The 20,864-nt window shown below is 41.3% G+C and overlaps 1 protein-coding gene across 10 annotated transcripts in view; it reads right to left on the bottom strand.

The window, feature by feature from the left end:
* sorcs1 (sortilin-related VPS10 domain containing receptor 1) overlaps nt 1-20,864 on the bottom strand; it is a 172,485-nt gene that overhangs the window by 84,191 nt on the left and 67,430 nt on the right. For all 10 annotated transcript variants that reach the window (XR_002062292.2, XR_003220515.1, XR_002062293.2 and 7 more), the window contains exon 2: nt 15,391-15,458. Coding sequence is in view for 6 of the 10 variants with exons in the window: in XM_013277139.3 (XP_013132593.1) it covers nt 15,391-15,458 (68 nt within the window). In the remaining 4 variants the exon portion in view is untranslated. The remainder of the gene's footprint in view (nt 1-15,390; nt 15,459-20,864) is intronic.

Raw genomic sequence — 20,864 nt, 5'->3', positions numbered from 1 at the left:
TTGTACAGTAGATAGCACAATAATAAATACAGAGAAAAACCCAACAATCATATGACCCCCTATGAGCAAGCACTTTGGCGACAGTGGGAAGGAAAAACTCCCTTTTAACAGGAAGAAACCTCCGGCAGAACCAGGCTCAGGGAGGGGCGGCCATCTGCTGCGACCGGTTGGGGTGAAAGAAGAAAAACAGGATAAAGACATGCTGAGTATAGTCTGGACAGATGAGACCAAAACTGAACTCTTTGGATGCCATAATACACACCATCACCCCAAAAACACCTACCTACAGGCCTCAATGTTTTTACAGTGAGGCCTGTAGGTGGGAGCATCATGGAGCGGGGCTGTTTATCAGCATACAGCACTGGCACACTTTATATAATTGAAGGGAGGATGGATGGAAAAACCTTCCAGTTTCTTTGGTATAACTTTGCACTGGTGTTGCATTTTCTTGGTTGCAGGCTGGTTGGTACAGACATGAAACATTTTTCCAATTTCCCTGCATTCTTTCATCAGTTTGTGGAATAGTTAATACTCAGTATATTTAATCTATAGATTTGTGACCATGATTCCTGTTTTAATCCATCACACTGCTCTCAAATCCACTTTTAAAAGGCAAAGATGTTCGCATTTGGAAACAGGAGGGACTGGTGGTGTGAATCAGCTAGGCCCGACACAGAACTGATTTTTATACCTTTTTTCTAAAACTTTCTTTGGTGTTTTTAATTTCTTTATATTTTCTGCACTTCAGTTATGTTTTAATTTGTTTTCTCCTAAACTATAGTTAGATTAACACAAAAAACATCTACTCAATTACATTTAGACATTTAGAATTAGATGTTTAGAGCGACGCAATACTAGAAGTATTTGGTTATGAACATTAAAATTACCAAATAAAAACTACTCAGCTAGGTTTAAGAAATAAATTATTTGCTTGGGGTTACAAAATTATGATGGTTTGTGTTACAATAAACGTTCCTTTTTCTTGGTTTCCAGGGAAACCAATAATAAGTCAAGAGCATAAATGCTGCACGTACAAAACATAATTCCAGTGAACAGTTTCAAAGTTGTGATGTCCGTAATCAAAAAAGGTCCATACCCACATAGCAGGCAGGTCTGGCCCGGATCTGGTGTCAAGCCGGCACTGCTGGCTGACTGGTGTCATGGCAGGGTGTATGTCAGCCAGATGTGGGCCAGGTCTGGCAATGATGGGACTGTTTATGTTCCTATTTTCCTATTTTAGTTAGAAGACCCAAATGCCATGTGGCGATACCATACTGCTATGGTAGCCAACGTTTCAAATGCTGGTTTGACAGGTTTGTGAGTGTACACTTTATCCAAAACCTGGTGAGGGTTCACTCATGTTTCCCTCTGGGTGGCTGTAGCTCATGAGGTAGAGCAGGTCACCTACTGATTGAAGGGTCGTGGTTCGATCCCTGGCTCCTCCAGTCTGCATGTCAAGAGTGTGAATGTAGTTAGGAAGCACTCAGTTAAGAGAAAGTGTGTTAATGTTACAAAATGCTTATGAGCACTTTGAGTAATGCGGGAAAGTAGAAAAACGCTATATAAGAATCAGTCCATTCACTGTCTGAACAGATTTTCTTGTTGTTACTTTTGCACTGTTATGTTCCGGCACATGTTGTTATTACATGGCTCGATTAAGGTACACATTAGGCGGACATCTGGGGCCAGAGATGAAACTGTTCTGTGCCAGCACAGGACCAGCAGTGTGTCTGCAACTGGCCTTGTGCTGGCCCATGTGTGGGCCACCTCTGGTAAACCAGGTCTGGGCCACCAAAGGGCCGTCATTCTTTGCGGTATGTGGGCCATGTGTAAGCACATTGTGTGGGCCAGATCCGGGCCATACCAATTTTGCTATGTGGGTTTGTGTCCATGTCAACAAAAATAGAAAGCATTTTTCTGACTATTTTACATTTTGATACAAGATCACTCTTAAATTTGACCAAATATGTTTAAAAACGTGAACATCTGCACAAAGTCTTTGTTGTGTTGCTGTACTGTTGCTACGATAAGGTAAGTGTTACGAATGTATATAATACAATCCACAAGCATAAACTACGATTCACATATATGTGCAGTGATTTGTATGTAACTTTTGAGGACTCACAGGCTCATGCGCCAACCCACAAACTCAAACACTCTGATCACACGTATAACTATTTTACAAATGATTTTGTTAATTACAAATCATAAATAGTGATTATTTATGCTTAATTATTTAAGTCCAGCTTCACAAATCGGAAATTTTTCTCCCTCAAAAACCCTTCGGTGCATACAAAAGTCTAAAACTACACGTAACATCCCTGTCGCTCGTTTAAAAACCTTAAATGTGTGTGCACCAATCACCTGATACGCAGAGATGACGTCGCATGCCCACTCAGGGTTTTGACACAAATTTCACGCTGTGAGCTTCGTACAGATCAGCAAATGTAAGCTGCTTTAAAGGCCCAGTGTAAAACTGGGACATCTGGGCTTCCTCTCTTCCTGCACGATGTTTATCTTTTTCTTATCTTTTTGTTTACTATTATTATTTAATTCAAGACAAAATTAGCTCGTATCATTAAAAGGAAAACAACAAGACAAAACTTACAAAATATACAGACGCTTATTGCAATGTTTATAAAACCCTGACATATACCTTGTGTCAGTGTTATCACTGTCAAAGCTCATCACACATATTTGTACAGTTCCTCAGTTTAATAAAACAGGCATTCTTTTTTCTAAATAAACAGAACAGCTCATCACTCCTACTACACTGAAAAAAAGAACATGTTGGATTTACTCAATTCAGTCATGGCCGTTGGTTACACACTTATGTTTTTGCTTTGGCAGTAACTTAAACAACTGAGGTAAATCAACAGAACTCCTCCATATTCAATAAACCTGTGCATGTTGTGTTGATAAAACATGATTGGTCACGTGTTCAACAAAGCCTAGAGTCTGTTTAACATAAATGTTTAATAGATTTACAACAACATCCCCTCCATCCATCCTCTTATCATTATCAGGGTTGCAGGGGGGCTGCCTGGGGCCTATCCCAGATGTGATAAGGTAAGAGGCAGGGTGCACCCTGGACAGGTTGCCAATTTATCACAGAGAGGCAAACAACCCTTTATACTAATAACTGCACAACTTTTAACTGTGGGAGGAAACCAGAGTAGCCAGAGAGAACCCACTGCAAACTAGACAGATTGCAGATTTGAACCCAGGCCCTTCTTGCTTTGAGCCAACAGTGCTGACCCATGTGTCACCAAGCTTTCAATAAAGGCTTCACAAAAGTAGAAAAGCTATGATTACAAGGCTCGATACGTAATTTTCTTTACATTTTTGTCTTTGACAGGTTAAATCACAATAAATAGCAATAGCACGTGGTGTGTGTGGTTGGTTGCCTCTTAGAACTTCAGTGATTTTCCTGTGGTTTAAAAGCTTGTTTGATTTTGTGAATTTGGTGAGTCCAGGCAACTAACCACTTACTAGATTGTATCATCTCATCTCAACAAGAACAAATTAAGTTGCTGAATTTCATCCACATCCTACATGATTTAATTAAGTTCACCATAGAAACATGAAATTATTTTGTACAAATTACAAATTAGATTTTTACAAATGAGTGTAGAAAACATATTTTTACCAGTTATAAACACTACACAATAACCTGCTAGGAAAAGGGAGTCAGTGCACGGCTGCAGATGAGGGAACATCATGGCTGTACATCTCTGTGGGTCATCCTTGGACCGTGTGCTTGTGAGTCCTTCTGGAGGGAGTATACGCTAACTAACCTCTGTATATCTTGAATATAGAAATAATCTAGATAATGCAGAATAACACTTTAATGTTAATCTTACTGGTCCCTGATAAGAGCAGGCTAACATTGATGTTAGCTGATCCTGAACACTCCAGAGAGGGATGTTACGTGTAGTTTTAGACATTGGTATGCACAGAAGAGTTTTTGAAGGAGAAAATATCCAATTCGTGAAGCTTGACTTAAATAATTAAGCGTAAATAATCACTATTAATGAATGCATTTGATCAAATTGCTTTGTATTTTTGCATGGACTCTGTGAGTTACACACAAATCACTGCACATATTTGTGAATATTAGTTTATATGCTTGTGGATTTTATTGTATGCATTCAGAACACTTTTGAGGCAAATTTCTGTCCTTATTTAATGAGCTAAAGGGGAAGTGATCTTAAAGATTAACAGCAGCTGTGTGTGACAGACACTGGAAACAGTCACTCCTTATTCTGCATATAGTAACTGGGTAGCACAACGGCTGAAAAACTATGTTTTCAATCCCATTTGCACTTCAGTTACCACGGAAGCAGTAACATCTAATTAAGCTGTAAACACACAAACACACAGCGGTGTGAGGATTACACATCATTATTACATTGCCACTACCACGTCATGTTTTGCCTCATGCCTTTACTATCCCAGCACAGAAAATACTTCATCTCACTGATGTTCACATGACTATTGCTCAGAAGTCTCTCGAGAAATGATGAGAAACTGCAACTTCCAGCTTGTAAAAAAATATCAAGACCTTCAAATTCCCACTAATACTTGTAACTATGGTAAGAACTGAAAATACAGTCTTGGAACAGAATTCAGTGGTACGAAGCAAACCTGCTGCACAACCTTATGTATAAAGACTGCGTGACTTATTATGCATAATTTAGAAGTCAATGTTTTCTTATTATAAGATCTGAAAGTAGCAGAAATGAGGATCAGATAATGCTGAGAACTCTCACACTGTTTCACTACGTACAGGAACAGGAACAGGAAGGCTTCCAAACCTGAATGAGAATCATCAGGTTATAAGATTTTATCAGTTACAAACTGATGCAGGTATGCTTATCAGTATATCAAAGGAATATTGTTCATCTGTGGCTCGCAAAATATGCTAAGCTCAAAGCTTACACTGCTGCTTACAGCTGTGTGCATGGAACAGATTTAAATGCTTCAAAACTTTTAGGTTAACAATTTGATTTTTAAGGCTGTTGGTTCAGAAAAAGGAAACATTAATAGCTAAAACGGGATTCAGCCTCCAGAGAACAACAATTTCTAAAATGATCTTGGACAAAGATCAAACTGGTTGATGCCAACATATCAGCAAAAAGGATGCTATTTACTGTGAACGGCAGCATCAGTTTTGCTCTGGGTTATTGTCAAAGAACTAAACGCTATAAACAAACACAGAAAATAAATAAAAACACAAAATCATATCAGCACCATCAGCTATCCACTAAATCATTATTTCAAATGTCTGTCTGAATTTCACTTACCTGTGCATGCCTAAACTCTGGATGCTATGACCATCAGTTCATGTTTTTTATGATTTTGAAGCCATAATGACCAAAATGAAAGACTCAAAACATCCATCTTCCATCTTTTTCATATGAAGACCTTCACAGATGATAGTGGGCTAAATGTCACAGTTTGACAGAAGATTCAAGTCCACGAGTGAACTGAAGGGTCAGAAGTGGCTCACACGTGTCTGTGTGGCATGGCTGAGCCAAACACAGAAATCTGAGTCCTGCAGAAATTATTTTTTAAAAAAGTTAAAATGGAGCTGTATTTTTCCCAGGTTCAGTTATACATGTTTAAATTCTTAAGTCCATTGAAGCCAGATTGTCCTCAAATGTGGAAGGAAAACTGAGGAACTTGGTTATTTATTTTCTCGCTGAGTGATCGATGCGTTCACTCAAAGAAGCGAGTAAGAGCCAGCCTATCCTGACTCCAGTTCCCTTTGTTCCAGCGTATTTCACGCCACCCTCTGAACTGCATTCAGTAAAAAACAGTTGTGCATTTTGTCTGACATGACTGGCAAGCAGAGACACTTCATCTTTTCTTAAACTTCATTTACATAGAAAAGAGTTATAAACCCGTTAAATCTTCAAATGACAGCTGAAATATTCAAATGTTGGTCAAAGTGCTAATGCGAAATTTGTCTTCGGTCGGATTTTTGCATTTCAGACTATCTCTGAAAGTTTGAGCGACTTATCTGAGCTGTCAGCTCTAATTTATTTTGAGAGGCCTGAGGCTCAATCAAGGAGCTATTCTAATTTCACATGAAGATAGAGAAAAAGCCCAAAGCATACAAATCTTTAAAAGGCAGCAAAGACACCGGAGAATGTCTTGAGTGACTTCAAATAAAGCAATCACTTACATCGACTGATGTGGGGGGGTTTTTCTGGCGTGTTTTCTGTGGAGCCGTTAAATCCACACTGAAGTCCTTGTTTAAAGGATTTGGCGATTTCTGAGAGCGCGACACTTGAAGTTTACAACCAGCCGTGAAAATATAGAAATATTCATGGGAAATTGTCAATTTTGTCTCACTCAGTAACCCTTTGAGATTTACTTGCGCTAGTTTCCATGGTGAGCATATACTTTCCCATCCGATGAGCTCTCCTGGAGGGGTCTGCCGTCATTTATCAGAAACCATCAACACCTAAGACCGGTGGACAATGACATCATCGGTCTATTGATCGGCTCCTGTCACAGAATCACTTGATTTAGGGCCCAGTGATTCTGAACATGAAGCAATAAAATGGCGCAGCCCCAGCAGATCCCAGGAAGATGAAAGCTGCGTTAAATGAAAAATGATAGTTTCTCAAGGACGATAATTCTGAGCGAAACTGTCTCGGTGGGGACTTCTCAGACGCTGTTGGCTGGTTTTGCGTGCATGTAAAGAGCAGCTCTGACCGCTCTGTGCTGTGAGGACATTAGCTCCTCAGGGGCTGCAGGTGAGCAGCTCCACACTGTCCGCACGCTGGATTAAACAAAGGGGGAATTAATGAAACGCCGTGCGAGGACACCAGAATGATATCAGTCCTATTACGGCGATATGGCTCAGTGAGGAAAATGGATTCGGGATATGCTGGGAGGATGACTGAACTCCTCCCCATTAAATCTTGAAACACACTCTTACACACATAGACGCTCAACTAAAAGCCTCAAACCTCCTTTATTCAACGGTTCTTTTTTAACTTTCTCTCTAAAACAGATTAAAATTATGTCTACAGCTGCATATTAACAGACTTATTAGATGGAGTTTCAATTAGAATTTTCAGAGTCTAGTATAAGTTGATAGGCGGCCACTAGACATTTACATCCTCCGTGGGGATTTTGATTAATAGTGGTTCAGAGGATGGAGAACTGCACGCGTCCCGGGATAGTTAACGTGAGGTCACTCGCTGCATTAGCGCGCTCAAACTCTGCGGCACTCTTTGAAACACTGGACAAATGGCAGCTGAGCTGAACGATCCAAGATGAATTTATGAAACCTTCAGCGCGCTCACACAGTATATCTTTTGAGTAGCAGACTGAATCATAGCCTTCCCTCCCTCGCTCTATATCTGCAGTCCCTTTCCATCATGTTACTGCCCATCAGGGCTGGTGGCAAACTTCCACACTTAAAGCTACACCGGGCAGGATTGTGCTTTTTAGGGTAAGAAAAGAACATTCTGACGCCCTGCACAGAAAAGTTACTTTTCAGTTAAACCTTTTGTTTATACCAACATGCACAGCCCCTTAGAAAGGATCACATTAAACTGATTTCACCTTGAAGTCAGAATATACACATGCTGCAGCTGCTGGAATCCACTGAATAAGGACAGAGCAGCCTGTTCCCGTTCCCAGGGTATCCGAAAACCAGGTTCTTCAAACCTGCTGGCATGTCACAGTTACCAGGTTATGGCAAGTGAGACAGGTCATTTTTATTCTTTTGCTCAGTTTTATTTATATAGTGCTGGTTCATCTCAAGTCATCTCAAGGCTATTTATGTTACAAGGTAAAGGCTTTACAATATTAGAGGGAAAATCCAATAATCAGATGATCCCCTATGAGCAAGAACAGTGGGAGGGAAAAACTCCCGTTTAACAGCAAGAAACCTTAGTGAGAGAGAGCCAGCTGCTTTGACTGGTTGGGGGTGAGGGGCGGGAGAGTTAGCCAGTTCAATAATTACTAATGATGGTTTGGAGCAGTCAACACGTGGAGAGCTCAGTGCATCATGGGAAGCCTCCAGCAGCTTAAGCCTATAGCAGAATAACTAAGCGAGGGTCACCCAATCCAGCCCTATGCTTTATGCTTTATCAAAAAGGAAAGTTTTGAATGCAATCTCAAAAACAGAGAGGTTGTCTGTCTCCCGAATCCAGACTGGGATCTGGATCTGATAGCTGGAGGCTCTGCCTCCCACTTTACATTTAGATATCCTCTGAACCACAAGTAAGCCAACAGTCTGAGAGTGAAGAGCTCTGTTGGGAGAATATGATCTATGAGATCATTTAAGATTTGATGGGCCTGATTATTCAAGACCCTGTTTGTGAGGAGAAATATTTTAAATTAAATTCTGGATTTAACAGGGTGAGAAGCCAATATGGGAGAAATGTAATCTCTAGTCTCTGTGAGAGCTCTAGCAGCAGCTTTTTAAATTAACTGAAGGCTTTTCAGGGAGTTTTTAGAGAAACCTGCAAATAATGAACTTCAATAGTCCGGCCCAGAAATAATTACTGCACTTTTTCCAGAATCACTCTGAAAAGGATGTTTCTAATTTCAGTTGTACAGATGAACGAAAGCAGGGCTTCATTTTTCTTTAATTTTCACAGAACATAGTTTTCACTCAAAACTTGCAAAGGACCCTTAGTGTGATTTAAACACAGTAAATAGTAATGACAAAAAGTGATTCGATGTGATGTGAATGATTTAAAGTCCTTATTTAAAGTCAGTGATGTGAATGATATAAAATCATTTCTGAAGCCTAAAGATGTTTCCTGAGCCTGAACTAAGGAGGATCATTTATCTGCCCACCTGAGTCTGGCTGCAAAAGTGAGTCATCCCTACTTCTCATCTTAAAATATCCAACTTTGCCATTTTATAGCGCACAAACAAAACATGTTGGACTCCCTGGATGGCTTCTGCCCTCATAACAGCTTTAAGCTCTGGGACTGACAGGTGTCCTGACAGGCGGCTGCAGCTGCTAGCTAGACTTCACCTCTGCTAACCTGGGTCACTGGACCGGACCTCTCAACCATGTTTGTGCTGTCGATGCCTTTTGGAGCATTTTAATGGAATTACCTGAGAAATAATGTGGCTTGCTGCGTGATACAGACTGTCCAAAAAGCACCCTGATGTGTTTGATGACCCTGATGAAATCCACAAGCAGAAATGTATTAGCTAAGCAACAAAGCTGTTCCATATACTACAAGTGTCACTGAAGCTTTGAACTCGACACACTCTGTATGTTGGCAGACGTCTGAAGTAGGTAAAGTTGTGCCAGAAACTTTAGCTCTGCAGAGGAAAACATCCATAAATCTGTCTGAAATTTCCAGGCAAAATGTTAACACTCCATATCGTCAGAATAGTAATCCAGTTGAGTTACAGTGGCAAGAAATTATTACTTTAGAGAGCACTATATTAACTTTCTGCTATTTTATTTGGGCTTCTGAATTCTGAGTGTGTAAATGTGTCGACTTTATGATCCTTTGAAAGATGACACAATGGTGTGAGGCCACATTTCAAGGCTCATTGTACAGATGACTAGACACTGGAAACAACACAGAGGAGTACATAATTCCTGGAACAGCGACACTCACCATCGGAGAAGGTCCCTAAACCAGGAATTGTAATTAAAAACAAAAGACTGTTTTTACCAAGCGGCAGCATCATGGGCTGCAATGCTAAACTGAAAGTCGAAGAAAGTGCAGTTCCTGTAGTGGCCACTTGAAGCCGTCTTGAGGGTGTCTACATTTTAAATACAAGCTATGGTTACTATATGGTGTTTGGGCCTTATGCTCAATCTTTAATTGGATAAGTTGAGGATTTCTGAAGGATTATTATCAGTGCTTATTGGCTGATAGTTGCAATGTTGCTGATTAGTTTCTAATCCCTCTCTGGTGTGATGATGTGGAACATGTGCTATTAATAATTCTCCCAAGTATCTCTTTGGATAGACCCCGAGCTCATTAACTGAGGACTTGCAATTGTGAAATTGTCACAGACTTAATGTGTTTAAGTTTGAGTTCAGCTTTGTTGGCAGTCCAGCCTTTGCTTTAGAGGATCATCTGCTTGGTCGGGGATCAGAAACCTTAAATGTCAAAACAGACATTTTTGGGTAATCGTTAACCAAGAAAAATGGAACTGCAACCATAATTGAAAATCACAATAAAGCTGAGACAGTCTATTATCAACATTATTAATAGATGAAAATAATTAAACTCTGTTGTGTGCCATGAATATTTGATACTTTATTTTATATTTGATACTTTAACATGTTTTTGCTGCATTTTATGAAATGATAGACCTGAAATAAATAAAACTTTTAAGAATTTTTTTTACCAAATAAACAGAAAAAAGTAGTGGTAAAAAATCATTTTAGGCCTACTTTGAATCAGAGGCTCTAAAACTATGAAGGCCACTGCTACTTGTTTTTGTGCAAACAAAATTCAAAGGTCCAGATCAGTGTTAGGCAATTCAACTTTTTCAGTTCAATTCAGTTTTATTTATGCAGCTCCAAATCACAACAACAGTCGCCCCAAGGTGCTTTATATTGTAAGGTAGACCCTACAATAATACATACAGAGAAAAATCCAACAATCATATGACCCCCTATGAGCAAGCACTTTGGCGACAGTGGGAAGGAAAAACTCCCTTTTAACAGGAAGAAACCTCCGACAGAACCAGGCTCAGGGAGGGGCGGGGCCATCTGCTGTGATTGGTTGGGGTGAGAGAAGGAAAACAGGATAAAGACATGCTGTGGAATATTAACAAGTATGATTCAGTGCAGAGAGGTCTATTAACACATAGTGAATGAGAAAGGACACTGAAGAAGAAGAATAAACTCTTATATCTGTAAACACAACAATATACTGCTTGTTCTAAAAAAAAAAAAATCACATTAAAATTTCCATCCAGATTTTTTGTTTGTTTGTTTGTTTCTTGTAGATGACCTCCATAGCTATGGAAACTCAAGATGTGTCTGCTGATTTCCAGTATTTTGTACCAAAGCTCACGGATGTTGAACATTTGTAGCACCAGGCGACAGTGTTAGTATGTAAATGGAAGTGGTGCACGTGGCCCCTCTCAGCTGAATAATCGCCACTTGTTAATGACCATAACAGACAGTATTGGACAAAAAAAAGAGAAAACATTGTGTATTTCCAAGTCTTTATTTGGGACGAGGCATTTGGGTCTTTAACACTCCCTTTAAGCCTTCTGTATCAGTAAAAGAAGTGAAAACAAGCATAGAAAAAACATCTAGTTATATCAAGGCATATCAGTGTGAGGCTTTTACTTTATTTGTCTGTTATTACTATAACAGGTTGACAAGCACCCATCACATCACATGACAGGTATACGGCATGATGAAGTTTCAAGCTGTTACCTCATGCTGCTATTTGGGGCCGCAGCAGGCAGAGATGCTTCAGACTCTGTAAGGGCTTCTGGATTGCCGGCAGAGCAGCGGGCTATCTTAAATGTAGTATATGTGGCTTTGCTCCACGATCTATCTCCCTGACTGTAAATTGTCCACTAATGTTCTACACTCTCATTATCCTCTTCACTAGCTCAAAATGTGCATCATCTGTTCACTCATTTGTCTTTCTGTCAATCTGTCTGGCTTGTCCACATGTACCTTTAATCATGTGTCCATTACAAGGGGCTCTGTTTTCGCAACGCATCAGATTTATAATGATGTCAGTGAAGCGTCAGTAGCAGATGCACCATTACCAGGGTAATGCGGTAGCGTGATCTGAGACACAAAGCTACAGCCTCACTTGATCCTCTGTGAGGTACGTGCTGTCATATAATGGTACATTTACTATAGCCGTGCATAAGAGCTTAAGCCTTGAGGCTGTCTCTGTGGAAAACTGTGTTGTTTAGTCTGTGAACCAGATGGCTTTTTACTCCACAAAGGGCGCGAGTAAAAACAGACAGTCGAAATACTTTTTTTTTTAAGTATTTGGGAATAAATCATTTAAGCATTTTATAGTTAGAGTTAACTTTCATCCTTCACATTTCCATTGGAAAACAGCAAAAGCGACACCCTGTGGACCACTTGTAAAGTTTTCACACAGAAACACAAACACAAATGATTGGTTGCATGTATTTGCTGAAAACAATACTAATATCCTCTCTGTTTTCAGGCTAGCTGGTACTCTCCAACACTCCTCAACTTCAAAAAGGCTTGAAATATTCTATTACCTGTTTGAAAGTTCATAACTTCAACACAGAGGCAGGAGAGCAGAGCAAATAACCCACAAACTTTGGTGAAATTGACAATGATGACAATGCAGATGCTGAAGACACAGACAGGCTTGAATCCTGAAGCCAGATTTGCTTAATTTTGACTTACAGCAGATCAGCAGGTGCCTACTAACTGTGACAGACAGTAGTGTTGGCCTTGCACTCACATGTAGAACAACTCTACTCTGATGTAACCGAATGATAGAAACTGAGGTACAAGTGGATCGTTGGCCCATTGGAATCCTGAAGTTTCTTGATGGTTCAGGTTATGACCATGCCACTGCCACTGTATTAGCTGTGGAAGCTAAAGTGGAGAGCAAAATACAATCAAGTCGTAAAACTTTAGAACTATTTAGAAGTATGAACATGCAAATACAGTGGATGAACTCAGCCAGAATTCCATGTGAATCACCGATACAGTCAATCACTCACTCAGCTACAGATGCTCCGGATCTCAACTCATTATGTCTATAAAACACACCTGTCCACAGAATCAATGATCAGTTTCTCCCATTGCAACCTGCCCACCAACATGGGGAGACCAGAGAGCTGTAGTGTGTAGTGTGACCCAAAGAACACCGTCGCAACAGTCAAGCACAGAGGTGGAAACATTATGCTGCAAGGCTGTTTTTCTGTTAAGGGCGCATGATGACTTCACCACACAGGAAGGCCAATGGATTTGACCATGTACCTTAAAATCTTGGATGAGAACTCAGTCAGAACCCTGAACGTGGGTCAAGGATGGGTCTTCCAGCATGACAATGACCCCAAACTACCAAGGCACATTAAGGTTATGAAGTGACTTAGTCCTAAATATATGGGTGGCTGTAGCTCAGGTGGCAGAGCAGGTCAGCCACTTAGTGCGCCTTGAGGCGACTTTTGTTGTGATTTGGCGCTATATAAATAAAACTGAATTGAATTGAATTAACCAGAAGATCGGTGGTTCGATCCCAGGCTGCTCCAGACTGCATGCCAAATATCCTTGGGCAAGATACTAACCCCATGTTTGCCTACTGGTGGTGGTCAGAGGGCCTGGTGGCGCCAGTGTCCGGCAGCACGCCCCAGGGCAGCTGTGGCTACAATGTAGCTTGCCATCACCAGTGTGTGAATGGGTGAATGACTGAATGTCAGCGCTTTGGGACTAAGTAAAGCGCTATACAAATGCAGGCCATTTACCATTTACCATTTATAGAGACTTGCTATAGGACTAAATCACCTCGTAACCTGTGTGTGTGTGTTTGGGATCACTGCCATGCTGAAAACATATCAGATGCTTTCCAGCTGGTATTGCTCCGCAGATCAAAATCTGCATGAAAAATTTGGAAATCTCTACAGTTTAACCAGGTGGGCATTTTTAAAGTGATTTAGATCCTCTAGACAAACTATAGTAACCCAATTGCTTTAATTTACTGCGCAAGCTGGTCTGTGGTGTATCATGAAAAATGAGTATTAGTCAGTTCTTGTGTTTACCTGACATTATGTAGATGACTCAAAGTGAGTTTTTGGAATCAGTGTTTTCTGTTTTCTAACAGAAGGTAAAAACTGTAGCAACATACCAAAGTCTGTTCAGGGTTTTTGTTTGTTTCATTTTTAAATAACCTTGGAAGTGTGAAATTCAATGAACAGACCCACAAAATCAAATTTAGATGTACCATCTCGAATCAGCCTAACCTTTATGACTCGGTACACAGGCGCACTTTTCTGAGAGTTTTAAAGTTTGATATTCTTTAAAGAACTGAGTCCATCAGGAAAGTGAAAGGTGCAGGTTGGCGTTTCCTGTCGTCACACGCAGTGAACAAGCTCTCGATGCTGTACATTGTCACAGTGAGTAGAGTATGAATTCACAGTATTTAGTGGAACTAACATACATAATACTTGATCGTTTCTTTAACATCTCACAGAGAAAGAATCTGTTTTTACTCTGACACTTGCTGACACTCGGTATCATCGCAACACAAGGATCAGCTTGTTTCAACACTTTGCTGAAGCTACATGAAGTTAAACATTCAAACCCACGCTGCTATATTTTTATGGCTGCAACACTACATCAAATGGAAATGCTCTAGATGTTTTGTGCACGTCTCCCTCGTAATTCTGTCTGACACGCAGTCTCTCTTATCGCCACTGGAATTTCAAATCAGTTCTGTGGTTTGGAATAAAGCTCAACAGCAGAGCTGGGAATCCAGCACAGTCACCGTCAAGCTACTGGTGGATCTTTGCACACAGGTAACACAGTAAAATGATGCATTTTTCTGTGTGTGATTTAAATTGAAGCTTTTGTTACCATTTCACTCTGAAGCTTTATTGCCGTTTAATTTTTGCTGTTCAGTTTCAGGGATCTTACACAAAAGCTTTACAAATTTGGCCTTTTAAATAAAGAAAAAAATCAAAAGAAGAGATGCGAGGCACTGAAAACCTCTGGTGATAATTCTTATTTGTGCAGCACGAGTTATGGCCAGCAAACTGCAGAAAATTGGTTTCCATCTAGTCTGAGACTTGGGCTCAATTACAGAAAATTAAGAGATTCTTCATTTTTGCTTTCATTGCTATTAATCGTCAAGATTCTCTCCTAACAAAGACGTGCTTCTGTCCCAGGTTCTGTATTTTTAAGTTGACCGTTGAGTCTCTTTTTCAGACATTAATATATACATCCTCTTTCCTGAATGGCATCTGCAAATATTACATTAGAACAGAGTCTGAAATGAGGCTAGTGATTTAAGCAAGGCTACACTTGTAACAAGGCTGGTCGAGGTAATTTGCCGGATAAGACCACCAGCTCCACTGGCAGTGATTAGTGACTTTCATGTGAGGGATTTCTGATGCCCACAGACATTAAAACCAACCGAGGACATTGCTGTTAAGGCTCGCCAATTAACAGATCTTTCTTTCCTTTTCCTTTTTTTTTCAGGCTGTGAATGTTTCATTAATTCACATTATGAGATCTTTGTGAAAATTGGTTTCACTTATTCCTGCGAACAGAGCTGGGAGCAGCTCAAACCCCAGTATTAAAAACATCAGAAATATATAGAACCGCATTCGGTCCCCTTTGACCAATTTGTTGTGTCAGACTCTGCTCTGCTTGAGGCTTTTCTGAAAATGTCATGAGCTCATGTAGTGTGATAAGCTTACCTCCATAATGAACTCTCAGTCACGCTGTTGAGGTTAAAGTCAAATAGTTTGGTCAGCATCAGAATCACCTGCAAAACAAAAAGAGCGTTGCAATTAGCGGCCTATGCAGACTTATTAATCCAGTGAGTGGTGGCGTGTCAAACAGCAGCAGCGTGACACCAATGCTTTGAGGAAAAACACAGTTTGGCAGAAGCCATAAGTCATACCCCCTCCGCCAAGTCAGCCTCAGACCCTAATTTTTATGTATACTGAAATACAGGTCTATGTTGTGACTGTATAACATACAGCGGTCACAGGAAAAAGTCCTGGTGTGGTCTTTCTCTGCCTTCAAAACCAAGTTCACCTGCTGGGCAGCCTGCCTTGAGTTTTGGGTGCGTTAGGCTAGCAGATGCTAATGTAAGCTCAAGTTGATGAGTGTTAGTTAGCTCAGTTCAGACTCCGGTGACATCATTTGAGGACAGCTCACTCTTCTGGTGTTTGCTTTCCTACAGAGGAGGAAGAGGTGGGAGTCTCCACTTCTGCTGAAGTGTTTCAGGAGAGCGAGCAGTGAAAAAAAAGAAACATTTCTGGGCAGTGAACGCAAGCTCTCTGCAGCTTTTCAGAAAATACACATGAATCCGTTTCTTTTCACATAGTGGCTAAAAGTAAATACTCAATCTGACCAGGACGTTTTGCAAACAGCGTTACGGATTTCCATACCTGCTTCTATATTTATTCAGATGGGATTTTGGGACTACCGGCAACACATTTACAGCCAAACGCAGCTTTTGCATGTTGTGCATGTTGTAGGTTGGAGCGATGTGCTCAGGAGATTGTGATTGCAATCTTTTCTCACTCACTTCCTGTTGTGCCATTTGTCTCCCGCAGATGTGGCTTGAAATCGGTTCAAATTAGAAGAGGAAAGCAGGGAGTTTCTCCACAGAGCCCAAGCTATCTAAACTACTCCAGCCAATAGTATGATTAACTGCTATCACTAAATCACTTTATCAGAGCATTTCCAAAATTAAATCCATCCATCCATTTTCTGCCATTTATCCAGGTTTGGGTCAGAGGAGCAGCAGTCTAATCTCCACCACCTCCTCCAGCTCTCATGAGATACTGACGCATTCTCAAGTCAGCTGAGAGACATAATCTCTCCAGTGTGTCCTCAGTCTGCCTCATGAGGTCTGCTTCTAGCAGAACTTATCCGAAACACCTCACTGAGAATGCCTTTTTTCTGCCCTGACCACCTTAACTGGCCCCTTTCAAGCCAGCCTGAGCCCAGACCCCCTTAAGAGGGCAATAATTTCTGTCACTTATGATCCTGATCATCTTTGTTCAGTCACTAGCAGCTGGTAAAGGTTGAATCATAAGTAAATTAAGAGCTTTGTGTTCATGCTTAACTTTGTTTTTCCCACAGCAGGCTGCTAAAATATCAGCATCACCACAAACTTTTATTGTCTTTGTGGAATAACCGCAAGACACCTGATCTCCTTCACCTGACGCAGTAACTCATCACCAAGCCAAAGTTATGACTTTTCTGCAAACCTCATCCTAGCCATCACAAACAGTGAAGCCAACCATAACTAAATTAAATTTCTCTAGCGTGTCCTCAGTCTTCTTCATGAGCTCTGCAGATGTCCCGTGTTTCCTGTCTGTGCAGGAATCCTGTCTGTAAAGATTGTGAACAGTATTGGGAATAAAGAGCAGCCCTGGTGAAATCCAGCAGCAACTGGGATCAAGAGTCTGACTCCCTGAGCAGCCCTCAGAGCACACCCCAAGAGATGTCGCCTCCAAGTGCATGCAACAAATGGAAACTCCAGCACGTTATTTGTCCCATCATGGATGATGAAGATTCTCCAAATTCTTTTTCACTGTAGCCTTGAAACCATAACCGAAACTTGGAGTTTTGTTTTCATGAGAAAACACGAGTGAAACACGAGCTGTCGGAGTTGGAAGCGTACATTTAAATGTAATTTAATTTCAACACCACCCATACGTGTGAGCAGCTTCTTCTGTACACGCTGCAGTTGCTTAGCATGATCCTATCTAATTGTTTCAAAGTCATTACTTAATCGCATCAGGCTGATTCTAAACGCCATAAATATTCCTTATTCCGTTCAGACCCCGAAGGTGCCGGCAATGAGGAAAAGTGGGTCAGCTAAAGTCTGCGGGGAAAAACAGATTGTGAGTTTCCGTGCTGCTTTACTTCTTTTACCCTTTGAGCAAAATGTGATGTTTCTGCCTCTGTTTACTTTGTGACTGGAGGTATATTTGAAATGGATAAAACTCAGAAGAGGCAGGAAAATGTTCTCAGGGAGCGCTGCGGTTTCATTTTAATATACTCTGTTTTTTAACAGTTGTGCTGAGTCCTTCCTTTTCCATTATGTTTCCTTTTGATAAAGCTGTGTATTTTGCCGTGACCTTTCCATTATCAGATAACCCCTATGCATTGTGGGTAACCCAGGGCGCAGCAGTCTAGTTATATGAGGTGGGCGATTCTACCGGTTGTGTATATCTAAATATCTATTCACGTAGTGCATTGTTTGTGACGGCCTGGTTCATCCTTATCTCTGACTTTGCTGTCGGGGATATCGGCTGTATGTGAAAAGCAGGCAGTGTTGCTTCCCACTGCACACACTAACATAAAGAACTTAAATCTGGGTAGTTTATACTTGTTGCCTTTAAGACATACCACACTGGGCGAGACCAATATCCAGCCGATTCCCCTCGGCCTGACTGCCTTTGATACCTCCGCACTGCCTGTTACGGAGGCAGCAGCTGAACCGCCGAATGACTTGTGTGACTTTGTGAAACAGCTCCACCAGCATGGGGTTCCTGTGAGTACAAGCAGAACAGATGCACCTTGGGTAGCAGAATTACATCGCGAGGTTGGGGCTCCTGTGATCAGGCTTATTAAGTATGCGCTAACATCTGCAGCCCCCGAAACACTCGGAACGTGCGGTGCACTTGGCCAACCCGCGGCTGGCGGGGTTTCGGAGTCGAGGATGTGTTGTGGAAAATAACCGTCAGGACAACAACTAGTAAAAAGGCATTGATTAAGAGCGGTTCAGGAAGTGGCTGGCTGTTTTCAGTGTGGGGAGAATTAGCCCGGGGAATGAATAACCTTAAATGTCCGGACTAGACCTTTGCATGCTAATGACTGACCAAGTCCATTTAGCTGCCCAGCTGGAGGCTGAATTCACAACCGCGCCACACAGTTTCGTTCTTTCTCTGTACTCGCTCTCTTTATTTCCTTTCGTCTTCACATCCCAACACTGTTTCTGTGTAGGAGAGGGAGAGAAGGGGGGAGAGGGAGGGAGGTGAAGGTGAGGGTAATGATGCAATTACGTTTTTAACATCTCTGAGCCACTTTGCTGTGTGTTTGTGTGCGCGCCTGGTTTCTGGGGAGGTGAAGGAAGCAGTTAAGCTTTTACGACCCTAAGTCATCCCTTGTGACTTGTGTACATGTTTGTGCATGCATATTTGTGTGTGTACACGCTGTGATAGGTAGAGCTCTGGACTCTGGATGGAGTCCTCTAAAAGGCTGGAGTAGTAGCCCGATGACTTGGCTGCATTAGTTGAAGGGCAGTGTGCGTACAGGCCCTTCTGTCTGCCACATATGGAGACTGTGTGGGCTGTCATCAGCGAGCGGCCCTGTCAGATGGGCTCCCACTGGAAAGTGCATATGCTCCATCACTGCCTGTGCCAATTAGGCCTGTGGGCTTCTCCTACTGTAAATACTACAATGAGGCAAGTCTCTTCTCCATCAAAGCCAGAAGAAACCACCTCTGCACAGACACGCACTAACTTCTGACAGTTTGGAGAAGTGCAGAAGAGCATGAAGGCATCAGAACGAGATGGGACATAGCTGGTGTTACAGCAAGAATCAGTGATTAGGAAAAGCTTTAAAACAAGCTTCATGCAGGCTCACGCTCACACCTTTACAAAATACTGCATCGTGTGTCTTACAATGTCGGTGTATATTCGTATGGACAGGCGGCGGTGTCACGAATGTACAGTATGTGTCCCGTACAACGACTGGAATGATGTCCACTGATGAAACAGTTGCTGCCATATGTCAAGAATATACAATAATGTGGCTTCAGGATCACCAGCCATCCCTGCCTGCCCGACTCGAGATAACAAGACAAACAGAAACAGCATTGTTATGGTGGGCGCTAAAGCTAAAGCAGCAAGCTGTAACTTTTACTCACTGAAACTAAAACAAGAACAACAGCTGAGCTAATGTCTCGGGTATGAAGCTGCTTCAGCTTGTTGCTGTTGACAGAGCAGAGGTTTGTTGTTCATTAGGCAACTTAACACTGGCCTATGAACCTTTAAAGCATTAATAAGCACCCATCAAGGGATGAACCAGTGTTGTCTACATGTAACAGACCAGTTAGCAAAGAGCAGCTTTTGCAGCACGTTACAAAAACACCTCATTTGTTCTCATTTCTTTTGTTGAATCTATGCAAAAGAAATGCAACAGGTTGACAGGCATAAAATAGTGTTTTTGCACCAAGAAGGTGATTCCCAAAGTGCTATTAGCCTAAAAACTGGCACATCTCAGTACAGCGTGCAGTATGTGTGAAAAAGTGACAGGCCTAAAAAAAAAAACTAACTATGGCCAGTGAACACTGAAAGTCACATCCTTAAGAAATAGGGAAGAAAATCCAGCAAAATCCTGACACAGGAGCTAAGAGATTCATCTGGACCTTCAGATGGATCTACTGTCAAGAAGCCATTCTTAATGAAAGGAAACACGGAGCGAAGGCTGAGGTATGTCATATTGTAGGAGAACTGCAGGGGAAATCTTATTGAGTGATAAACCCAAATATGCAGCTTCAAAATTGTTGTCAGTATGTATGTAGGAGGTCAGCAGAGGGTGTCTGCAGCTATTTGTAAAATAAGAGCTCTGAAGATCCTTCAAGAGGCCTGGAGAACTCCTGAAGACTTTTAAAAGAAATAATAAGAAAGGTGCTGAAGACAGTTCAAGCTGTGCTGAACAATAAAATACTGACTTCTCATTAGAACTGTAGAAACTGTGTAGATTTGCACATCATTCCTCTTTTGTTTCATCAGCATTAGATATTATATAGCACAAAAGGGATCAGACAAAGCAAACAGATGTGTCTGTTTTCAAACGGCATCACTGCAGTTTCCAAGAGGTTACAGTTTTACTTCAGCTCAGGGCTGAACGAAAACAAAATAACTTGTTTCTTTGGCCATAATCAAACCATCAAAATTTAATTTAGCCTTGGCTGAAGTCCCAAAATTGCGATAAACTCGACAAGCTTCCACTGAAGGACAAAGTTCAAAGAAAGAAACGAGTTTGTCTCTCACAGTTGTTCAAGAAGGCCTTCAGACGTACAAAGAAAAAGTCCAACGATTTTAGTCATGCAAAGGGAAGCTGTAGCTCGAGGTAAGGATCAGTAACAACTGTGTCTGTGCAAAGCTTTAGGTATTTAAAATATCTCCCTATTATTTCTTTT

This window comes from Oreochromis niloticus, linkage group LG6 (genome assembly GCF_001858045.2).
Source record: "Oreochromis niloticus isolate F11D_XX linkage group LG6, O_niloticus_UMD_NMBU, whole genome shotgun sequence".
In the NCBI taxonomy this organism is placed as follows: Eukaryota; Metazoa; Chordata; class Actinopteri; order Cichliformes; family Cichlidae; genus Oreochromis; species Oreochromis niloticus.
Note: the sequence above shows the minus strand (reverse complement) of the source record. Positions and strands in the feature narration are given on the sequence as shown.